Below are 18,655 nucleotides of genomic sequence, written 5' to 3' on the forward strand. Positions count from 1 at the left end.
GCTCAAGTGCAAGGTGAGGTGAGGGCCCCAAGGTCAGTTCTGAGGGTCAGCCCAGCTCTGTGTTTGGACTCCCTTTGAGTCCCCCTGGAGGAACATGGCCCTCAGGTTCTGGAAGGGGCCATGTGCTCTGAGCTGACCGAGTGTGTGGAAGTGAGTATTGCCAGACCCTTCCTGAACCAAGGGAAGATGGGCAGGGTCCTAGCAGGGAACAGAATTACGCCAGGGGTTGGCAGGAAGAGCCTGTAATGCAGAGGTGAGGGTAGGGGCCAGAGGTGAGCAGTACTGAGGAGCAATCCCCCCTCCCCCCACCTTATCCCAGGGCCTGTCCCTGGGGTCCATCGAGAGCAGGGTCTGCAGACACCTACTCAGTCCCCTAGTGTAGAAGCCCACAGCCGATGCCAGAGAACCCCGCAAAGCAGGTGGGGAGCGGCGGGAAAAGTGCCTGCAGCTCCCTCTCTTCCCACCTTTCTCCCCGCTGGGTCTCCCCTTGGCCCACTGCATCTGTAAGCCAGAGGACCAGGTCCCCCAGGGACACCTGCCAGCAGACAGCAGGACAGAAGATGGATCTGGTGGCCCCAGAGAACATCTAGCCCATGCTGGGCCCACGAACAGCAGCAGGGCTGTGCTGAAGGGAGGTCTCCCATCTGGAGGGGTCTCTAAGGCGCGCACCCGCCTGCCAGACCTCCACGCTGGCCTCACCCGTCTGGGTTGAGAAGATGACAGAACGGCAGCCTGAGAGTAAAGTCATTCCCAGTCGTGTTTCACAGCACTCTTGCCCAAAGAAACACATGATAATCCTCTGAAAACAAAAGAAGGCTCTCTCCAGAACACAGCAAGATAAGACACAGGGATTTGTACCCTAGGATCCGTGAAACCTTGTCTTCGCGGATCCTAGTCTAGGGCTGGCCTCAGAGGAGCTGAGCCCACCCAGAAATGTTGTCATCCCGGTGTAGGGGCGGGTGTGGGTGCGTGCACGTGTGTGTGAGCAGGTCTACCTCTCGGGCAAGAGGATCTGTTGTCATCACATTTTCCGTAAGCTCCTGGTCCCCGAAAGGTTGGCTGTAGGAGAAGGAACGTTGACCTTGTAATCCAGGAGACCCGGTTTCTGTTGCTCCCTGACTGAGTGTCAGGGGGCGGGGCTTGGGGGGGAGTCAGTGTGCCTGCCCCCTGGGCTTCCGTTTCCCCTTCCACAACTGTTCACCAACAGTGGCGGTGGCAGCTAACAAAGGCGCCCCCTTTTCGAATTGTTGTCCATGAGCTGCCCTGTTGGTTTTCTCACCCAGAGGGCACCCCCCACCCCCCGCAGGGCAGTCCCAGGAGGTAGGGACTGTGTCTTCCCTGTTTAGAGATGAAGGGAGGAGGCACGTGGAGATGAAGTCACTTGCTGGGGCTCACGCAGGCAGTGTAGGGTGGAAGCCAGGTTCGAGCTCGCGCAGTCCGGCTGAAGGTCCCTGTACTCAGGGCAACAGCTCCATCTGTCCTTCCCACATTAGCTGGACCCTGGGGGGCGGGGGTGAGGGAGGGGTTCGACAAGTCAGCCCGCAACAGGTGCTCGGGAGCCTGCAGTCCCCCGTACTGACCCCTCCATTGTGTGTCTGAGCTTTTTGGGGAATGGGAGGTGCCCCTACAGCCCTGAATGTTCAAAATAGGGCTGCTGGCCTCCTGCTCTCCTGGCTGGACCCTTCCCCCCGCCCCCCTGCTCTGCCCCTTCCCTGTGGCGAAAAATACCCAGCTCATTTGTGTCGAAATCTGCATTGTTCAGCGCTTCCAGGGCCCTGGCAGACTCCGAGGGCAGGTGGGACGCATGCCCAGTTTCCTCCCTCCACGCCGAGCTCTGCCAGGAAGGCACTCGGGTCTCCCGTGGAGGCCCCGGCCCCGGTTGCCCAGCCCGAGCCCTGAGGCCACGACAAAGGGCTCCCTGTGGAATGTGTGCTGGGGATGACAGGCAGGCGTCCGACCATTCGGCAGGGGGGCCAGGCACGAAGCTTGCTGGCGAACCGAGAGCTCCGCAGCCCCTGCGACCAGCCCCTCTCTCCGTCCACGAGTCCCTGATGAGCCTAGGTGAAGGTGGAAGGTGCCATGTATGGTTCGGGCTGGATAACACTAATTATTATTATTACTGCTGTAACAACTTTCATCTGTTAAGCCTTACTCCGTGCCAGGTGTTATCGACGGGCGGTCGCAAGTATTAATTCTGGAGAGTCCTAGGGGGTAAATACCGTCATTCACTCCTGCTTTGTAGATGAGTAAACTGAGGCACAGAGAGGGCAGACACCCTGCCCAAGGGGGCACCCGGTTACTAGCAGCCGAGTCAGGAGTCAGACCTGGGCTTTTGGCCATCCTGCTCGACTGAGTCTTTGTATCAGCAGGTGTGTGCTGGTGTGTCCCCATCCCAGCTCTGTGACCTCGGGCACCGCGCTCAGCCTCAGCTCTCATCCATATGGCGGGACGAGGGTGCCTACCTCCGCTGGGAAACCTTGGGGCTCAAGGAGGCGATGCCTCTAAGGTTCCTGGCACAAGTGAGCGTGTGACAGATGTCACTTCCCCCATCTTTCCTTCTTGGGGCCGCCCAGAGCACTTTGTTGACCTCGCTTCCCAGGCCAGCCGGGCTGAGGAAGGATGTGCTCCGGGCAAGGGAGAGAGACCGGAGAGGAGCCCCGGTTTTTGTAAGCCTGGCTTGTAAACGGCGAGTGCGCGCACGTGGGTGGGTGCGTGGGTGAGAACCTGGAGATGCCCAGCACGTGGGCCCTGCCCGGGGCCGGTGCGTTTGCATCCGACTCCGGATGACAGCTCGTGGAGACGGTGTCCGTAATGCCCTGCCTTCCGACGCAGGTGTGGGAGCGAGCCGTGCTCCGTGCCGGCCTGGTGTTCACCACTCACAGAGGGTCCTGTGTTGGCAGCCAAAGAAGCTTGTTTTAAACCTCCCCCGCCACCCCACCCCTGCCGCCAGCTTCCAACCCTCCGGAAGCCTCCATCCTGTCCCTTGTCCCTGTAAGATGGCAGGGTGTCACGTTTCTCCCTTCTCAGGTGAGGCCTGAGGTATGGCCATGGCGTTGAACAGCAGTGGCCAGGTCGGCCTCTGAATGCCATTGGCCATGTTGCTCTGATCTTGACACCAGACGGAGGTGCCCTGAGAGGGCAGAGCAAGCCGGCCGTCCTCCACAGAGCCGTCTGCTCCCCTCACCCCTGCCCCGCCCCCACCTCCCCTCCCGGCCTAGAACCGTTTTCCTCTCTGCCCCTCGCGGCCCCCGGTAGGTGAAGTGCTATTCTTCAGCCCTCGCGTGTGGGAGGGTGAAAAGAGAGAGCAAGGAGGGAAGAAAGAGGAAAGTCGGCCACTGGCTGTGTCCTTTTCTTCCCGAGCGTGTTACAAACCAGCAGGGTCGAGGCATCGAGAAGCTTTCAGGGCCTCGGCAGGCCGCGGTACCCGCAAGCGGCACCGAGAGAATATAATGGTAGAGAAGCAACCCGCCCGCAGAAGCCTCTGTTTCAGACCCCGCACAGCCAGGGAGGCCTGGGCAAACGGGCTTTTACTTGGCCGGGAGCGCGGCTCTGCTTCCCGCCGTTGTCTTATTCCAGCTGGGAGGACTGATGGGCTGTGGTTAGCGGTTGTACCTTTCACCTCCGGAGCCGGGAGCGCAGACATGACCGGCATGGCAAGCGGCTGGCAGCGGCGCCTCCCCCGCCCGCCAGAGCTGGCCCAGGCCGGGGCGGGAGATCCGCTCTCTCTGGGTGCGGGCGGGTGCCCGGCCGGTGCGGGGATGGGGGGGTGGGGGTCACGAGCCTCCAGCACAGGTGCTGATGGGGACCGGAACCAGGTGGGGAAGGGCCCGACTGCCAGAGCCCTTGTCCCGGCAGCCTGTCCCTTGCCCCTTCGCCTGCCGCTCTCAGCCAGAACATGATAGATCGGCCCTCTCCCTGGTACCCCTGGTGTGCTCGGTTCCCCCATCATGCTCCTCCCCCTCTTCCTGCCACTCTGTGTTCCTATGTGCGATACTCTGATGTCTCTTCTCCCCGTGAGGCCCTGCCCTCCAGGGCAGGGGTCCTTCTCCGCATCTCCCCGTCACTGTGGTCCTCTGCCTAGCACCGTGGGCGCTGCTTAACTGTCCGTGGGCCAGGCACACGATTGTCCCATCGGCCCATTCTGACCCAGTGTCTCGTCCCTAGCAGCCGTAGTGCGGGAGTGGGTTCAGCCCCTCCTCACTGTCACCCCACGGGAGGGAAGCCCGGTTGCAGGGACGCTGTACGGTTAGCCATGCAGCCAGCCCCAGAGCCCCACTTGGCCTGAAGCCAGCTCTTCCACCTTGAGCCTCCGCCCACCACCAGTCTAAAAGAGGCAGCCATGTGACTTCGTATTAAAGACCAAGTCAGGTGCTGGAGAAGAAGGGAGAGGGCTGAGTGGAGGATCTGCTCTGTGCTGGGAGCACAGCCAAGGGGTTCGGGGATGCAGTCCCGTTTTGGCCTCCCCCCTCTCTGGAAAGAAGTGCTGTTCCTGTCTTCCTGAGGTGCACACTGAGACCCAGAGAGGTGTGTGTGCCAGAGGGCACACAGCTTTGCATACTGCAGAATAGCTCACCATATCCTATTCTGCAGAAGCCCCCACATCCCCAGTTGCCCCCCCCATCAGACCCGGCCTCCCAATCCAGGTAGGGCAGTGGTTGCAAACCAGAGCCCACAGCCAGATCCAGCCTGCAGCCTGTTTTTGTAAATAAAGGGTTTTTGGCTCACGGCTGTGCCCGTTTGTTCCCACGGTCGGTCCCGCCGTGTGCTCGCACTATGAGGGAGGAGAGGGGCTGCCGCGGAGACCTGTGGCCTGTGAAGCCAAAATGGTTTACTGCCTCACCACTTACAGAAAAGGCCTGCCCTGGGGCTTGAGAAATGGCTGCCCTTATTTTATCTAAAAGCCACGGGGGTAACTAATTCCTCCTACCATGAGCTCTCCTTTCTCAGAGCATATACAGTTCTAGAAGCATCACGGTCACACCCTCCCCCACCCCTGCCCCACTGAAGTCTCTGCTTAAGAACTCCAGCTCTCCCTGGGAACGAGGCCCCATCATCCTGCCCCTCACTGGCTCTGTTCGGTCATTCACTCATTCATTCATTCACGTGCTCGACTCTGCATTAACCACCTCGTGTTCAAGCTTTTCTCAGCCCTGAGGACAAAGCAGTGAACTAGAGAGAAGTCGCCTGCCCTCGTGGAGCTGGCATTTCAGGGGGAGAGACAGATGACAAAAGAGACAAATAACAAAGTTAGGACGATAGCAAGCCCTATGGAAGAAATCAGAAAGGATAGCAAGGTGCTCCTGGGAGCCGGGAAGGGTGGAGAGATTTCCCCCTCCTCTTGGCACAGCCCTGGACTGGAAGAAGTTTTTCCAAGGAGTGTTTTTTTGGTGGGAGGAAGAAAGCCAGCCAGCCAAAGTTCCGGGGGATAAACATTCCAGGCACAGGGACCTGTAGGTGCAAAGGCCCTGGGACAGGAACATAGTCATAACAGGCCACCGTGGCTAGAAAACAGTTCCAGGGCAGAGAATGCTAGGAAACAAAGCTGGAGAGAGGCCAGCGGAGCTCCTTGTGGGGCCTGGCAGGGAGCCTGGCTTTTATTCAGCATAAAGCAGGAAGTTCCTCAAAGATTTAAGAAGGGAGGATTTACATTGTCAGACCTTTTCCTCCCTGTTCCACGGGGCCTGCATTGTGGAGGGGCAAGAATGGAGGTAGGAGTCCCATCGTGGTCCTCACAGCAAGCAGGAGCAGTGGCCTGGGTGGGAACAAAGACCGTGGGGATGGAGAGCAGGTGGACTGGGCCTGTGTGGTGAAGGGAGAGTCAGCCTAATTTACTTCCAGAAGGCATGAGGGAAATTAAGGCCGGTGTGGAGATTTCTGCTTGGAGCCACTCAGGATGGTGGTGCCTCGTGATGATGAAGCCCAGGAAGCTGGGAAAAGCAGGTGGGGGTTGGGGAGGGGTGCACATGGGGTTTGAGACACTATTAGGACTCCCCATGGGATGTCAAGCAGATAGATCTATGAGTTCGGAGCTCAGGGGCGAAGTCTGGACTGAGATATAAATTTGGAAGTCATCAGCATACAGATGATATTTAAAGCCTGCAACAGTTCACCATTCCCCCGCCTTCCATAACTTAATCATTCCTAGGACGGCACATTTTCAAAAGATCGGGGACCAGGAGAGCCCCTTATCCCTATGCCAGCCCTTGCAAATATGCCTTCTTGATCTTGGCCATGAAAACATAATCATCGGGCTTTAAAAATCACAGTCGGGAAAGTTCAAGCAAGTATGTGAAGTCACAAAATTTATTATTCAAAATATCCCTTCGCTGTGGATCTTTCCAGCTCCCTGGAGACAGAAGGTTCCTGTAAGCTCCCCATGCCTCATTTTTATTCCTCCATTTGGGTGCTTCTCAGTCCCTCCTTAAGGCTTCACGGAAGCAGGCAGCCCTTCCTCCAGAGGCATCAGAGGAAGCCGATGAGGGCGATTGTGCCACTTGCCACCGCAGGGACAGGGACCAGAGGGCCTGAGAGGCGTCTTACCCCTCCCTGCCCTCTTGGAAGGGCACTGCCTTCCCTGGCCAGAGTGCTGTGTTTTGTTCCTTCTGGGCGGCACCAGGAGAGAGGTTGAAATTGGCCGGGAGACCAGCTCTTTTCTCAAATGCCCCAAGCCGTCGCCGCTGTTGGAGGCAGAGTCGAGCGAAGCCACACGAAGAAGCGGGAATTGTTTTCATCCCGCAGCTCCTGGGCAGCAGGGGTGCAAATGGCCGGCAGTAGGGAGGGACCCACGTCCAGAGAGCCAGAGGCTTCCCTCCTGCCGAGGTGCTGCGGAGGCCGGAGGGGCCCGGAGCAGGCAGGAGCAAGTGTCTGCAGGTCACCTCCTCCTCCTCCTCTCCCCTGCTCCCTGCCTCACGCCCTGAGCCTCTTGGAGTGGTGTTTTGGAAATATTTCCAGGCGCTTCAGCAATATCCTCCCCACTCTCTTCCGCTTCCCCCGGGAGCGGCTGTCCGTGCGGGGAAGGCACTTGCTCCCAATCCAGCTAAATTGTTATTGACTTGTGTTCTCTGCGTTCCGCAAACATTTCACTCAGCCGTCGCCAGCCAGGCCAGGAATCCCTGCTAGGGCTAACGGGGAAACCAGCTGTGCCGGGCCATTTCTCCTGCTCTTCCTCATCGATCACAGAATTCAACTGACAGAAGGAGAATTTCAGAGCGACTTGGGAGGGGAAGGGGCTGGGCCCGGATTGGACAGGGGTTCGGGGACCTGGGGACCCAAGTGCTGGAAACCGGGGCAGGAGGAGGAGGGTAGGCTTTCCCTCCAGGGTTGTGGCTGGTGGCAGGGGGCGGCCAAGTTGGCGTCTGAATTGTCGGTTGGCCCAGGCCGGAGGAACCCACGAGAGACAAGACAGGGAGATTTTCGTTACTGCTTCATGGCCACGAGTGAGACTAGTGGGTTCTGTAGACAGGAGACCATAAATCAGAGGCTGCCCAGGTGAGCCATCAACTGAGCTCTGCCGAGGGTCTTTGTTTTACCTATAAAATACGCACAGGTGGGGTTTGGTTTTGTTTTTGTTTGTTTGTTTTTAATGAATCTCTACTATTTTGCTATCAGAAGATTTGGCCTGGAAAATCGAGATTCTGGCCTCTGGAAAAATTAGGTCTGACCACGCTGGTGCTGCGGGCCCGTAGAGCAGCTGGGGCTGGGTTGCCGCAGTCTGCGGCCTGCCCTATCGTCTCCCTCCTGTGCCTGCCTGACCGCCTGAGGCCCGCACACATCCAGATCTGGTGCGGATTTCTTCCGCCTTGATGCCCTGAGGACACATAACTGTGTCCTCCCTTTCCAGGGCTCCCTACTCCCACCCCAGGGCTATGCCAGGAGGAGGGGGACAGGAGGTTCATGCCCATCAAGGCACTGCTAGAAATGGAAAGATCCCTGCAGGCCCAAGGCAGGGGAGTGGGGGATGCCTTCCAAGGGTTCCGCTTCCTTTTCCTTTGCTGCGTGCAATGAGTCACCTTCACCTGGCCACTCCCTGCCTCTCCAGCCTGCACCAGCCTCTCCAGCATCTGTAACTAATGCAAACACATGCAGGACGGAGCCTGAAAGCCCCTAGGCTTAGCCCGGCTCCACAGCCCTACCACAGGCTAAATCCATGGTAATCCAGGCCCTGCAGATGCGGAGCTTCCGGGCCAGCTGCGTGGAACGCACGGAGGAAGGGCCACCTTCCAGGCTGCACGCAGTCTCCTGCTTCCCAGCGAGCCAGGACCCTGAGCACCGTGGTGATCACCTCAGTAGCCAATGCCCGCCCCAGGCCACTCACAGCAGAACCTCTGGGGATGGGGTCCCAGCTTTGGTGGTTTCTAGATTATTCTCTCGGGCAATTGGGTGAAGTCCGCCACTGCAGGTAGGTGGTGCTGCGGAGGCTCTGTCCGTCCAGTCCTTTTCTGCCAAAGAGCTCTTTCCTATGGGGGCTGTGGCACCGGCCACTGAGCCCCGGGACCGCAGGCATCACTGGCGTGATGGGCTGTGGGGTGAATGCGGTCAGGTGACTTCCCTAGAACCGCTGCTTGCGCGTCTGACAAATGGGACAGTAATACCACGCAGCTTGTGGGATTTCTCCCCGTGCACACCCAGCCTGCCGCTCCGAGCCAGCGGGTGCCTGGGACGTGGAGGCCCAGGGAAAGCGGGGGTCCTCCTCTGCCTCTCAGCTTCTCCTGGTCAGCCCTCGGCTCACTCCCCCCTGGGGGCCCCCGACCCGGCACCCGTGGCTGGCGGTTCCGAATATCCTTTAGAGTTTTCTGCACGGCTGCGGCCCCAGCCCCAGGCCTGGCACAGAGCATGTGCTCGCTTTCAGGTGGGTTCACGGGCCCCCTGGAGCCAGTCCTCCGGTTTCCACAGAAACTAGAAACGGGGACTGTTGCATAGCATCTCCCCTTTGTTTGCGAATTAGTAACTAGTTTTTTACATCTTAAATCGAGTCAGCAAATGCAAACGCTCTACCGGGGACCTGTGTCACGGGGGAGGCTTCCTTCCCTTTGATCACCCGGTCACCCGTAGCCGTGGTGTCCTGGTGCGGGTTCCCCAGGGGCAGAGCCTGAGACGCAGACTTGGCTACCAAGCAGATCACCTCAGAGGTGAGCCCAAGAAGTGCATGAGGAACGGGAAGGAAGCGAGGGATCCAGCCCAGGGCCGCAGCGAGTGGGCCCGCCGAGGGCAGCAGGTGCTCACCCCGGCCAGGGCCCTCCAAGATCTGTGGGGCACACACCTCAGAGCTGCCCCCCCCGGGAGTCAAGGGAGTGGGGACACAGCTCCCCATGAACACATCTCTCTGGTGGAGGGTTTCTCCGGGGGGCTTATGTCCCCAGCCCCTCCAGCCGACCCTGTGCCGCAGCATCACATACCCTGGAGGCCAGAGACAGCCACTGACATGTCCCAGAGCCACGCACTAGTGCTGCATGCGGCCACCAGGGTGGGGCACCCACAGTGGCTCCCGGCACTGGCCCAGGGCTACTACTGCTGCCCCTGTTTGGTGTCCGTCCCGGAGCCGGAAAATGGGCCAGCCTTCCCTGAGCACTCGCCAGGGGCTGTGGGGAAGACTTAAGGGGCACCCCTCTGAGCGAGCAGAGTACCTTCAGTCATTGTGGGACACAGAGGCAGCCCAGCCCGGAGCAGCGGGCTCTGATCCTGGCAGCCGGGGTTCAGCCTCCCCTGGCTGCCGGCACCTGCTCCTCTCAGGGCCCCTGCAGAAGTCCTCTGTCCCCGGCTCTGCTCGCCCTTCCTCAGTGCTCTGCCTCTGGAACAAAACCCCATGAGGCGCTTTCTGTCATACTCCCAGCAGCAGCCCCCCGCGCCCCTCCCCCGCCCCGCTCGCGCCTTCCTGTCTGCCTGCCTGTGCCTTCCACGCGGGGCGACAGTGCCAGCCAGGGCCGGGAGAGAGACGCGGGCTGGCATTCTGTCAAGGAATTAATTGAAAAATAAAATCATTAGATGGGAACTCCAGAAATGCAAAATGGTGGTTGGAGGGGGGGAGGGGCGGGGAGGGGGGCAGGACTGGGGGGTTGTTGGGGGACGGCTGAGTTTTTTGTCAAGTTAATTTCTTGGGTATTGATGTTCGGTGACATTCACTTGTTGTTTATCTCCGGGTGCAGCTGTAATGCTAAAAGAAAATGCACAGCTTGTTTCGTTTATTTATTTTACACCTTTCTCCGATTCTGCATTATGTTTGTTTGGTGAAAACCCACTGAGGCTTTTGATGTCGGAGAAGTGGGATTTCAGCAGCTGTTTCCTGCAAGCAGGGTGCTCCACACGCAGGCAGGGCCCGCGGGCGGTGCTGGGGGTCGTGCGGTGGGGACTCAGGCTGACGCGTCCCCTGGTGGCGGGCGTGGGGGAGTGGCGGGGGGGGGGGGCGGCGACCAGAGTCAGATGCGCCAGGCCCGGGAGAGCAGTCACAGCTCCCAAGTGCTGAGCCCTTCGTGTGCGGGGCTCTGTGCACAGACTTGCAGACGCCCACGGCCGCCCCGGGAGGCGGGTCCTGTCTTCACACCCCACATACGGATGGGGAAGCCGAGACACTGGGAGCGGAAGTGACTTGCCCAAGGTCACCGAGCCATTAGGTGGCAGAGCAGGGACCTCAGATCATCTGACCTGCTGCCTACACCTCTCGCCTCGCAGGAGTCCGTGGATCCCCCCCCCCCCCGTTTTCCAACCTGGGGTGGGGAATGGGTACCATACCTTCCTTAGCCTTTACCAGCCAGATCGTCTCACTCGTTTATCTAATAGCTAGTCATCGATCACCTGTCATCAATAGCCATCCTGACAGTCCCCGCCTTGTCGGCGCCCACCGGCCGAATGGCAAAGCGAGACACTACGCCAACACCCACGGTGACAGGGGTTAGAGCAACAGAGATGTCAGTCTGGCCGCCACCCGCTGGGGCCCAGCCAGGGGCCGGTCACTCCTCCTTTCCCTCCGTTAATTCTCCCCACGACCCCCTGAGGTCGGTGTTGGTGGTGCCCCTGCATTACAGGCAAGGAGACTGAGGCAGCAAGAGGCTGATCAGAGGGGCCTGAGCCTGCATTCCCGAGTGTGTATGTTAAATGCTGAGGGAGGACATGCAGGGTAGCCAGGAGAGGCTTTCACCAGAGGGAGGAGCTTGCACCTGCTCCGGGCAGAAGGAGGGACTTACCGCTGGGCCTGCCAGTCAGCTGATGGTGGCCACAGACAAAGCAAGGGAGGAGGAACTGTCCTGCCTCCTGTCCCAATTTTATACATGAGGGAGTGAACCTTGCGGGGTATGTGACTGCCCCCCCCCCCCCGAGGGCACACAGCTGGGAAAGTGCCAAAGCCAGGAGTGTGTGACCCTAAGGCCAGACGTGGTGACCACCCACCTGTCTCTGTGTCTTAGGCTCCCATGCAGCCTTGGCCATGGCCTCTGCCCCGGGCCAGGGCCCCTGAGTGACGCCCCATGGCACAACCCAGACAGTGTGTATGGCCTGCAAATGGGACAACTGAGGCAGGACCCCAGGGCTGCCCTCTGGTAGCTGGGAGCCTTGGGGGGTGCGCCTTGCCCTGCACCTCTGTCTCCCCAGCTGTGAAATGAGGGTGACGGCACCCCCTCCTGCAGGGGCTTCCTGAGACTCAGCTGAGGCCCTGCCTGTGTGTGTCCTTCTGCTGGCCGCATCCCCCTTCTTCTGGGCCTCAGTTTCTCCAGCCAGATCACCCCTCCAGGGCCTGCCACGGGATTGGCCCTACTGCCTCTTCCAGGAGCGGGGGCTGAGGCTCAGAGTGGGGAAGGTCCCACCACCAGCGAGGGGAAGCAGGGGATTGGAACCCAGCTCTGGGTGGCATGGCTTCTCTTCATTCTGCTATGGCTGTGTCGCGGGATGTTTGGCTCTTATATGGTTGTCAGATGGCTGCAGAGGAGGAGAGCGTCTGGTACCCCGTGACTCAGAGGAAGGTGAGAGGGCAGCTGAGGGCAGGGCTGGTATCCCAGGCACAGGTGTGGAAGAACCGGTTCACAAGTCTTGAAGACCGTGAGGTCCGCTCCCAAGCAAACTGAGCATGGCTGGTGCCTGTGGGCCTCGGGGCCGAGGTTGGGAGGTGCCCACTGGTTCAGAGGGTGGGACATGCCAGGCAGCCACGCGGGAGTGAGACCAGCACAGTGGGGTCAGAGGGCCGGAGCTGGGAGTCAGCTAGGTTCTGGCCATGTTTCCATTGTCGTCTCCTCCAGGAAGCCACCGTGATAGCCCACATGAAGCGGGTTCGTCCCCACCACGGCACTAACCCTGCCATAGGTTGTGGTTGTGTGGCTCCTTCTCTGTGTCCCCTCACGGAATGCCTCAGGAACGCCCTAGACGGGGCCTATCCCACTCACTCCCAGGCCCGGCCCAGAGCAGCCACTGCCTGGTCTCTGCTGTGAGGGGATGGAAACGTGAACAAAGGTGGTTCAAGACTGCTTTGGGTTTGGCCCCTGCTTCTGTGTGTCCTTCAGCAGCCCGAGCTGTTGAACCTCATCTGGGCCTGCCGTCCATCCACTCAGCCAACAAGTACTTTCTGAGCATCTGCTGTACGCCGCGCGCTGGTCTAGGCCTTGAGGGCGCGGGCCTCCTGGAGCTGGCCTCCCAGCGGGAGAGGCAGACAGTAAGCTGCACAGTAAAACGCGGGTGAATGCCGTGGAGAAGCACGGACGGGGAAGTAGGGCAGGGGCACTGGGGGCCTTGTGCTTTTAAACAAGGAGATCAGGGAGTCCTCCCTGCAAAGCTGAGTCCCCCACGTTGCTCCCTGGGGGAGGAGCGCTCCAGGCAGAGGGAACAGCAGGTGCCGAGGCCCGGAGGTGGGGGCCAGCAGCCAGGAAGCGATCCTGGGTGGCATTTGCCATATAAGTACGTGCGGGGGAGAGTGTAACCGGAAGTTCACGGAGGTGACAGGTCCCCTGTGTCGCTCACAGAGGTGAGCCGTCCTGGCAGCCTTAGCTTTTCCCCAAGTGAGCCAGCAGCACGGAGGCCAAGTCAACGGGGCCACAGGAGCTGATGCCCCGGGTGTCCCTAAGAGCGGTCTCTGGGAGGGAGGGGAGGAGGTGTCCACTGTCCTGGCAGCTGTGGCTTGGGGCGGGGGGAGGGGGGCCACGGCAGGGGTGGGGTGTTCGGGATGCAGAACCGGCTGAGGGCTTGAGCCCCAGGACGCACAGGAAAATCCCGCTCCCTTGCCGGTGCCTCCGTGCCGTTAGGTGGTGGGAAAGACCAGAGAAACCTTGAAGGTCAAGCCACCCACGGCTCTGCCACCGCAGCCCAGGAGCTCGCACCCCCATTGTTAGTAACTAGGAGGGGGCATCCGTGCCGGGCTCACAGGCCCTATTTCGCTGCTCTTCTATTTCCCGGCTCCCATTACCTGCCCACAAATTCAATTTCCCGAGGCCATTGTGCACCTCCAAAGCCTGGCGATTAGAAGGAAACCCAGAGCGAGGAGAGGAAGCGTGTGTCTGAGCCCAGGGCTGCTGCCTTACCCCCGCCCATCCTGCCCCCTCTCCCTTTCCATCACTAACAGTGGTGGATCCAGCTGCTGGACCTGAGGCTCCTGCGCCCCCAGGGTGGGCGGTAGGGGTGGGGGCTCTGGAGAGACCCACATGGGACACAGGGCCCCTGGCCCAGCGTGGAGTCAAGACAAAGGGTCACAGGGAAGTTTGTCCCCACAGGAGGACTTCACAGAGGAGGTGCTCTTTGAGGATGGGGTTGGGACTGTCTGCGGCTGCCCCTGAGCAAACCCGTGTTCTCTGGGACCGAGGGTGGCCGTCAGTGAGAGGTCAGATGGCCAGAGGGGCTGATGGCAGGTCGGGCCTAAGAGCAGCCTCCTTCCACCCCCAACCCTCCTGGGCAGTTGTCCCCATCTCCCTGGTGTTCCCTAGCCAGCGCCGGATACTCATGAAATGTGGGGAGACTGACTGCGGTGTTGCTGGGCTTTGAATCCTGCCTCCAGCCCTTGTAGCTCAGTAACCTTAGATTTCCCTGTCCGTGGCCCAGCTCCCTCCCCCGTAAGAGGCGGCCATCACCCCTACCTGCAGGACTGGTGGTTGTTGCACGCAGTAGGTCCTCAGTAGTGTTTGGGGCCCAAAGGGACTGTGTGAGCTGAGCCCAGTGTGCGTTCTGGTCCTGCCCTGCGTCTGCCTCCCCTTCCCCTCGCCTCGCAGAGAACTCCTCTGCATCCTTCAAAGTCCAAGTGAAATAGCCCCTCCCCTGCAGAGCTGCCTCTCAGTGTTCTTCCCTGCCTCCCTCGCTGGCATCTCGGTGCATGATTTCAACCAACAGCCACTGAGCTCCTGCTCCATCAGGCGCCTTCTGCACCATGAAGAGTTTGTGGCCTCCAGGAAAGCCGGAGAAGCTTCTGCTTTTTTCCCCAACAATTGCTCTCGCTTGACCCGTCCTCTCTGAGGGTGTTCCGCTCTCTGCAAGCCAGCCTGAGATCCGTCAGCCTCTGGGCTACTGGGAGAAACCCTCCTCGCCCCCTTCCTAACTGGAGCCCTTGCCTCTGTGGGTGGAAGGAAGCCAGGGAGGGGGTGGCGGGCCGAGCCGAGCCGGAGAGTTCCTGGGGCCGGGGAGAGGCAGCCCTGGGGTGAAGCCGGAGACTGACTATCCATGTTTCTCTCCCCTCTCCTGTGTTCTCCACACCCCCGCTTTGGCTTCTGGTCCCCTGTGCCCCCTCCTCTGACTCGCTGTCCTCCGGTGCCGCGTCTCCTCTCTCGCCTCCCCGCCCTCCATTTTGCTCCCCCCCCCCCCCCCGGTCCCTCTCCTTCCTGCCATTTCTCCCTTCCCGCATCCCACCCCCTCGGCTGTTCTTTCCTCCTCTCTTGCCATCTGGGCTCCCACAGAGCCCCCGAAGAAAAAGCGGTCTGTGGTGTTGGACGAGATCCTGGAGCAGCTGGAAGACAGTGAAAACGACAGTGAGGAGCAAACCCTTCAGCTGCGAGCTGGCACCGAGAGGGTACGTGGCTCCGGGGCCCTGGGGACTGGGGACAGCCGCTCCGGCTTCTGCGCTCCTGGCGTGGGGGCTGGGGGGTGGGGGAGAGCCAGCGGTGGGAGTGCAGGCGACCCCGCCCTGCCCCAGCCTCAATTCAGAGGGGACGTTCCAGCAGTCCCCACACATCCGCCTTGTGCCTGGCACCCAAGGGCCGGGGGGCGGACGAGACACAGCCACGATAGGAAGCTTCTCGTGGCTATACCAGGACCTGGAAGCCTGGCCGTCCGCTGCTCCCAGATGGGGAGACGGGCCCCCCCGCCCCGCCTTGCTGGTCAGGGGATCTGGGTACACAGGGACTCGGGGGCCTGCTCCTGTGCAGCTGCATGGGATCAAGTGTGGCATCAAGAGGTCAGGACAGGAAGCCTCCATTCCACCCCACACTGGCTGGGGATCCTGGCCTGGTGACCTAACCTCCGTGGGCCCAGTGTCTGCCCCGGTTCCCACCTTAGACAGGTTTAATGGGGAAAACATGCCGCCGTGGTCTGTGAACTGCCCCCGCCGCAGTGGAAGACCAGCTCAGAAGCTTCTGTTCTTGGACTCCCCTTCAGGGCTGCTAGCTGGAGCTCCCACGTCTGCCGGCCATGTGCAGGAGCGCTCCCAGCCGGGACCTGGCCTCTGTCCTGCCCCAGGATCCCCGGGGACGTCGAGTCCTGGTTTGACCACCAGGGGCTGACCCGAAGCCCACGTGCCAGCCGGTTGAGCCTAAGATACGACTCTGATGGCCGATACGCCTGTCACGGGCGGACGACTCTGAAATGCATCCCGGCCCCGTGGAAAGGCTTGTCCCAAACTTGGGGCACCTGCACGCACACCCCACTCCAGCCTGGAAATACGGCCTCCGCCGGGATGAGGGGTCCTGCACTCAGCACATGCTGGGAGCCTGCCTCCCGGCGAGGAGGGAGTCGCTCGCTTCTCTCCCCTGGGTCCAGTCCCAGCCCCACTGTTCTCAGCTGTGTGGCCGCAGACCAGTGAGGGCCCCTCTGACCCTCAGTTTCTTTTTCGGTCCAGTGGGGGGGTGGTGTGGTGCCTTCCTGGTGTTTGACTACCTCAGTCAATCCAAGTAAAGCCCCGAGGAAACGCCCATCAGCACTTTGGTTACTCCTTCATTTGGGACCTCCGGCTGGGGCTCCCGGGGAGAGTCCGGGAACCTTCTGACTTTGCAGAGAACGTGGTATGTGCGTTTTGGAGGAAGGAGGTTCCAGTCTTCATCCAGTTTGCCGAGTGGCCTTGAATCTGAGCAACGCTCTCCAGCGCCGGTAGCCATGTGAGGCTCCGTGCATGCCTTACGGCCCACAGGGCGCCGCTTCCTAATCGGTCCTGTTTCCCCCCTTCCTGGTTCCCCAGCTTCCGCAGCAGGCTGACCTGTAGACGTCGGGTATGTGCGCTGCACGCAGGTGGGGCCGGTTTTAAACCTCACCCAGGCCAGGCCCTCAGGTGACCAGGTCCCCCAGTTGCATGGGTCTTGGGGTGACGGGGGTCCCCACCCCATTCCTCCCCACTGCTCGTCTTGTTCAGGGACCCGTGGGACTTTCCGGTTGAACACGCAGTCCGTATCCACACGGCCAGACCGATGGTGAGGGCGTGGTCACTACACTGGAAGTCTTGGGCCCATGGGCCTGGCACACAAGGGGCCTCACGGGCACCCGCCTGACTTGGACGAAGGTACTAGAACGTTCCAGGGCAGGATCTGCCAACTCCTGCAGCCTGGTGTTGAGTGCCAAGCACAGGCCCTGCAGCCTGGGAGACCAGGTTCCTATTCCTCCTTCCTGCCTCGCCTGGCCTCTCTGACCCCAAGCCCGGGGGCTCACTATCTGGACAGGACCAGCCATGTAAGCAATGAGGAGCAGTTGAGTCCACTCTCCTGGAGGTCTCAGGGTGCCCCATCACCCCCCCTTTCATGCTGCCAAGGATGTCCACAGTGGACACCATCCTCATCGCCTCCCCTCCCTTAACCCAGGAGCACTGCATTCTCCACAAGCAGCCAGAGGGGTCCAGCTAGACCCATGAACTAGATTACAGAAATACAGCCTCAAACCCTCAGGGCTACCCACACTCTTGGAATAAAGTCACATCACACTCCTCACCTCGCAAGGAGGCCCTGCCACTTGGCCCTCCCTTACTTTGTGCTGGCCCTTTGAGGGTATTCTCACCCCAGGGCCTTTGCACTGGCTCTTCCCTCTGCCTGGGACCCCCCTTTCCCCCACATCTCTCCTCTTTTTTTTAACTTCCCCTTTGAGATCTTAGTTTAAATTCCCCTTCTTCACTCAGAGACGCTCCCTGACCACTTTGTCAGAAGTAGCTATACTCCGCTCCTCTTCTGCGCCCAGGCCTGCGCCCACACCCGTCGCAGACGTCTCTACCCGTCCTTTTCAGTCACAGCACTTAGTGCAGGGAGTGGCCTGAACCCTGTCCCTGCCCCTTTGAAAACGACTACCACCTTGCATGGTCAGGAAGTACTCACACCGGCATAGTTCCATATGGGAACCAGCACTGTTGCGATGATTCTGGAAGGAGATAAAGTATGGTTGTTAGTCAGTGGTCAGGTGAAGCCCGGTGAGGTACTCCTGACATGGAGGACGGATGCCGCCCTCCTCCTTGGAGGGAGACGCATCCGTCCAGTGCATGCCGGGTGAGCTGTGGGGACTCTGGGCCATGGGGGCCCAGGCAGCCTGGAGACAGTCACTGTTGTCACCAGACCAGGGCACAGGGGGAGTTTGTGGAGGGAGTTAGAAGTGACAATAAGGAGCGCCTGGGTGGCTCAGTCGGCGAAGCATCTGCCTTCGGCTCAGGTCATGACCCCAGGGTCCTGGGATGGAGCCCTGTCCCGACTCCCTGCTTCTCCTCTCCCTACCCACTGGCGCTCGCTCCCACACGCGCTCTTTCTGTCTCTAGCAAAAATAAAGTCTTTTTAAAAAAGTGACACTGGGGCATCAGTCGATCTAAGGAAGAACCGCGAGGAATAAACCATGGAGGGATACGGAAGAAGGGGCGCGGCCCCGGGGCTAGGGGAGCCTCCTGAGGCCCGTGTAGATGCAGCCATTTCTCAAAAGGGTCTGTGGCCTCCGGATGCTCAGGGGGAACAAGGAAGGGGGCCGTGCTGGCAGCTGGGCTGGGCTAGGGGGGGACAGCGGGGTCAGGAAGGGGGCACCTGAGCTGATGAGGCTGTGCGGCCGTCTGCAGAGGCCAGAGCTGGAACCCGTTGCCCTGCATGTGCCCCCCCCTCCACACACACACATGCCCGCTCGGACCCGGCCCTGACCCCTGCAGGCCAGTTTCCCAGGCTCCCCTGGCAACAGGCTGCCAGTTGGGTTTGACCCGGTGGGCACCATCGGGCGTCTGGGGCTGGCAGAGGAGGGAAGATGAGGCGGTGCTCCTCCCCCTCCCTCCATCCTGTACAGGGTCCCCACTGAGGGTCCAGCCCTGGATTCTACCACTGCCTTCTCAAGACCCCCACCCCCAGCCTCTGGCTCTGGCTGAAATCCCCTCCGTGGAACTGGCCGACGGGCGCAGCGAGGAGATGGGGAACTGGGAGGCCTGTCTGCAAAGAGGAGCCTTGGGTTGGAAGCAGGGGTGGGAGGCCAGGAGTTTGGTCGGTCTGTGCACACGGGGCTCTAGAAGACTGAGCAGACAGAGACCCCCGGGAACTGCAGAAGC

General features: G+C 60.5%; 1 protein-coding gene across 1 annotated transcript in view; it reads left to right on the top strand.

Moving 5' to 3' along the window:
* RBM19 (RNA binding motif protein 19) overlaps window positions 1-17,921 on the top strand; it is a 120,039-nt gene extending 102,118 nt beyond the window's left edge. Inside the window, exons 24-25 of the mRNA XM_082698907.1 lie at window positions 14,853-14,965; window positions 15,550-17,921. Of these exons, the coding sequence (XP_082555033.1) occupies window positions 14,853-14,965; window positions 15,550-15,558 (122 nt within the window). The 3' untranslated portion in view covers window positions 15,559-17,921. The remainder of the gene's footprint in view (window positions 1-14,852; window positions 14,966-15,549) is intronic.
* The last annotated feature ends 734 nt before the right edge of the window (window positions 17,922-18,655 follow it).

Source organism: Mustela nivalis (assembly GCF_964662115.1).
Source record: "Mustela nivalis genome assembly, chromosome: 14".
Taxonomy (NCBI): domain Eukaryota; kingdom Metazoa; phylum Chordata; class Mammalia; order Carnivora; family Mustelidae; genus Mustela; species Mustela nivalis.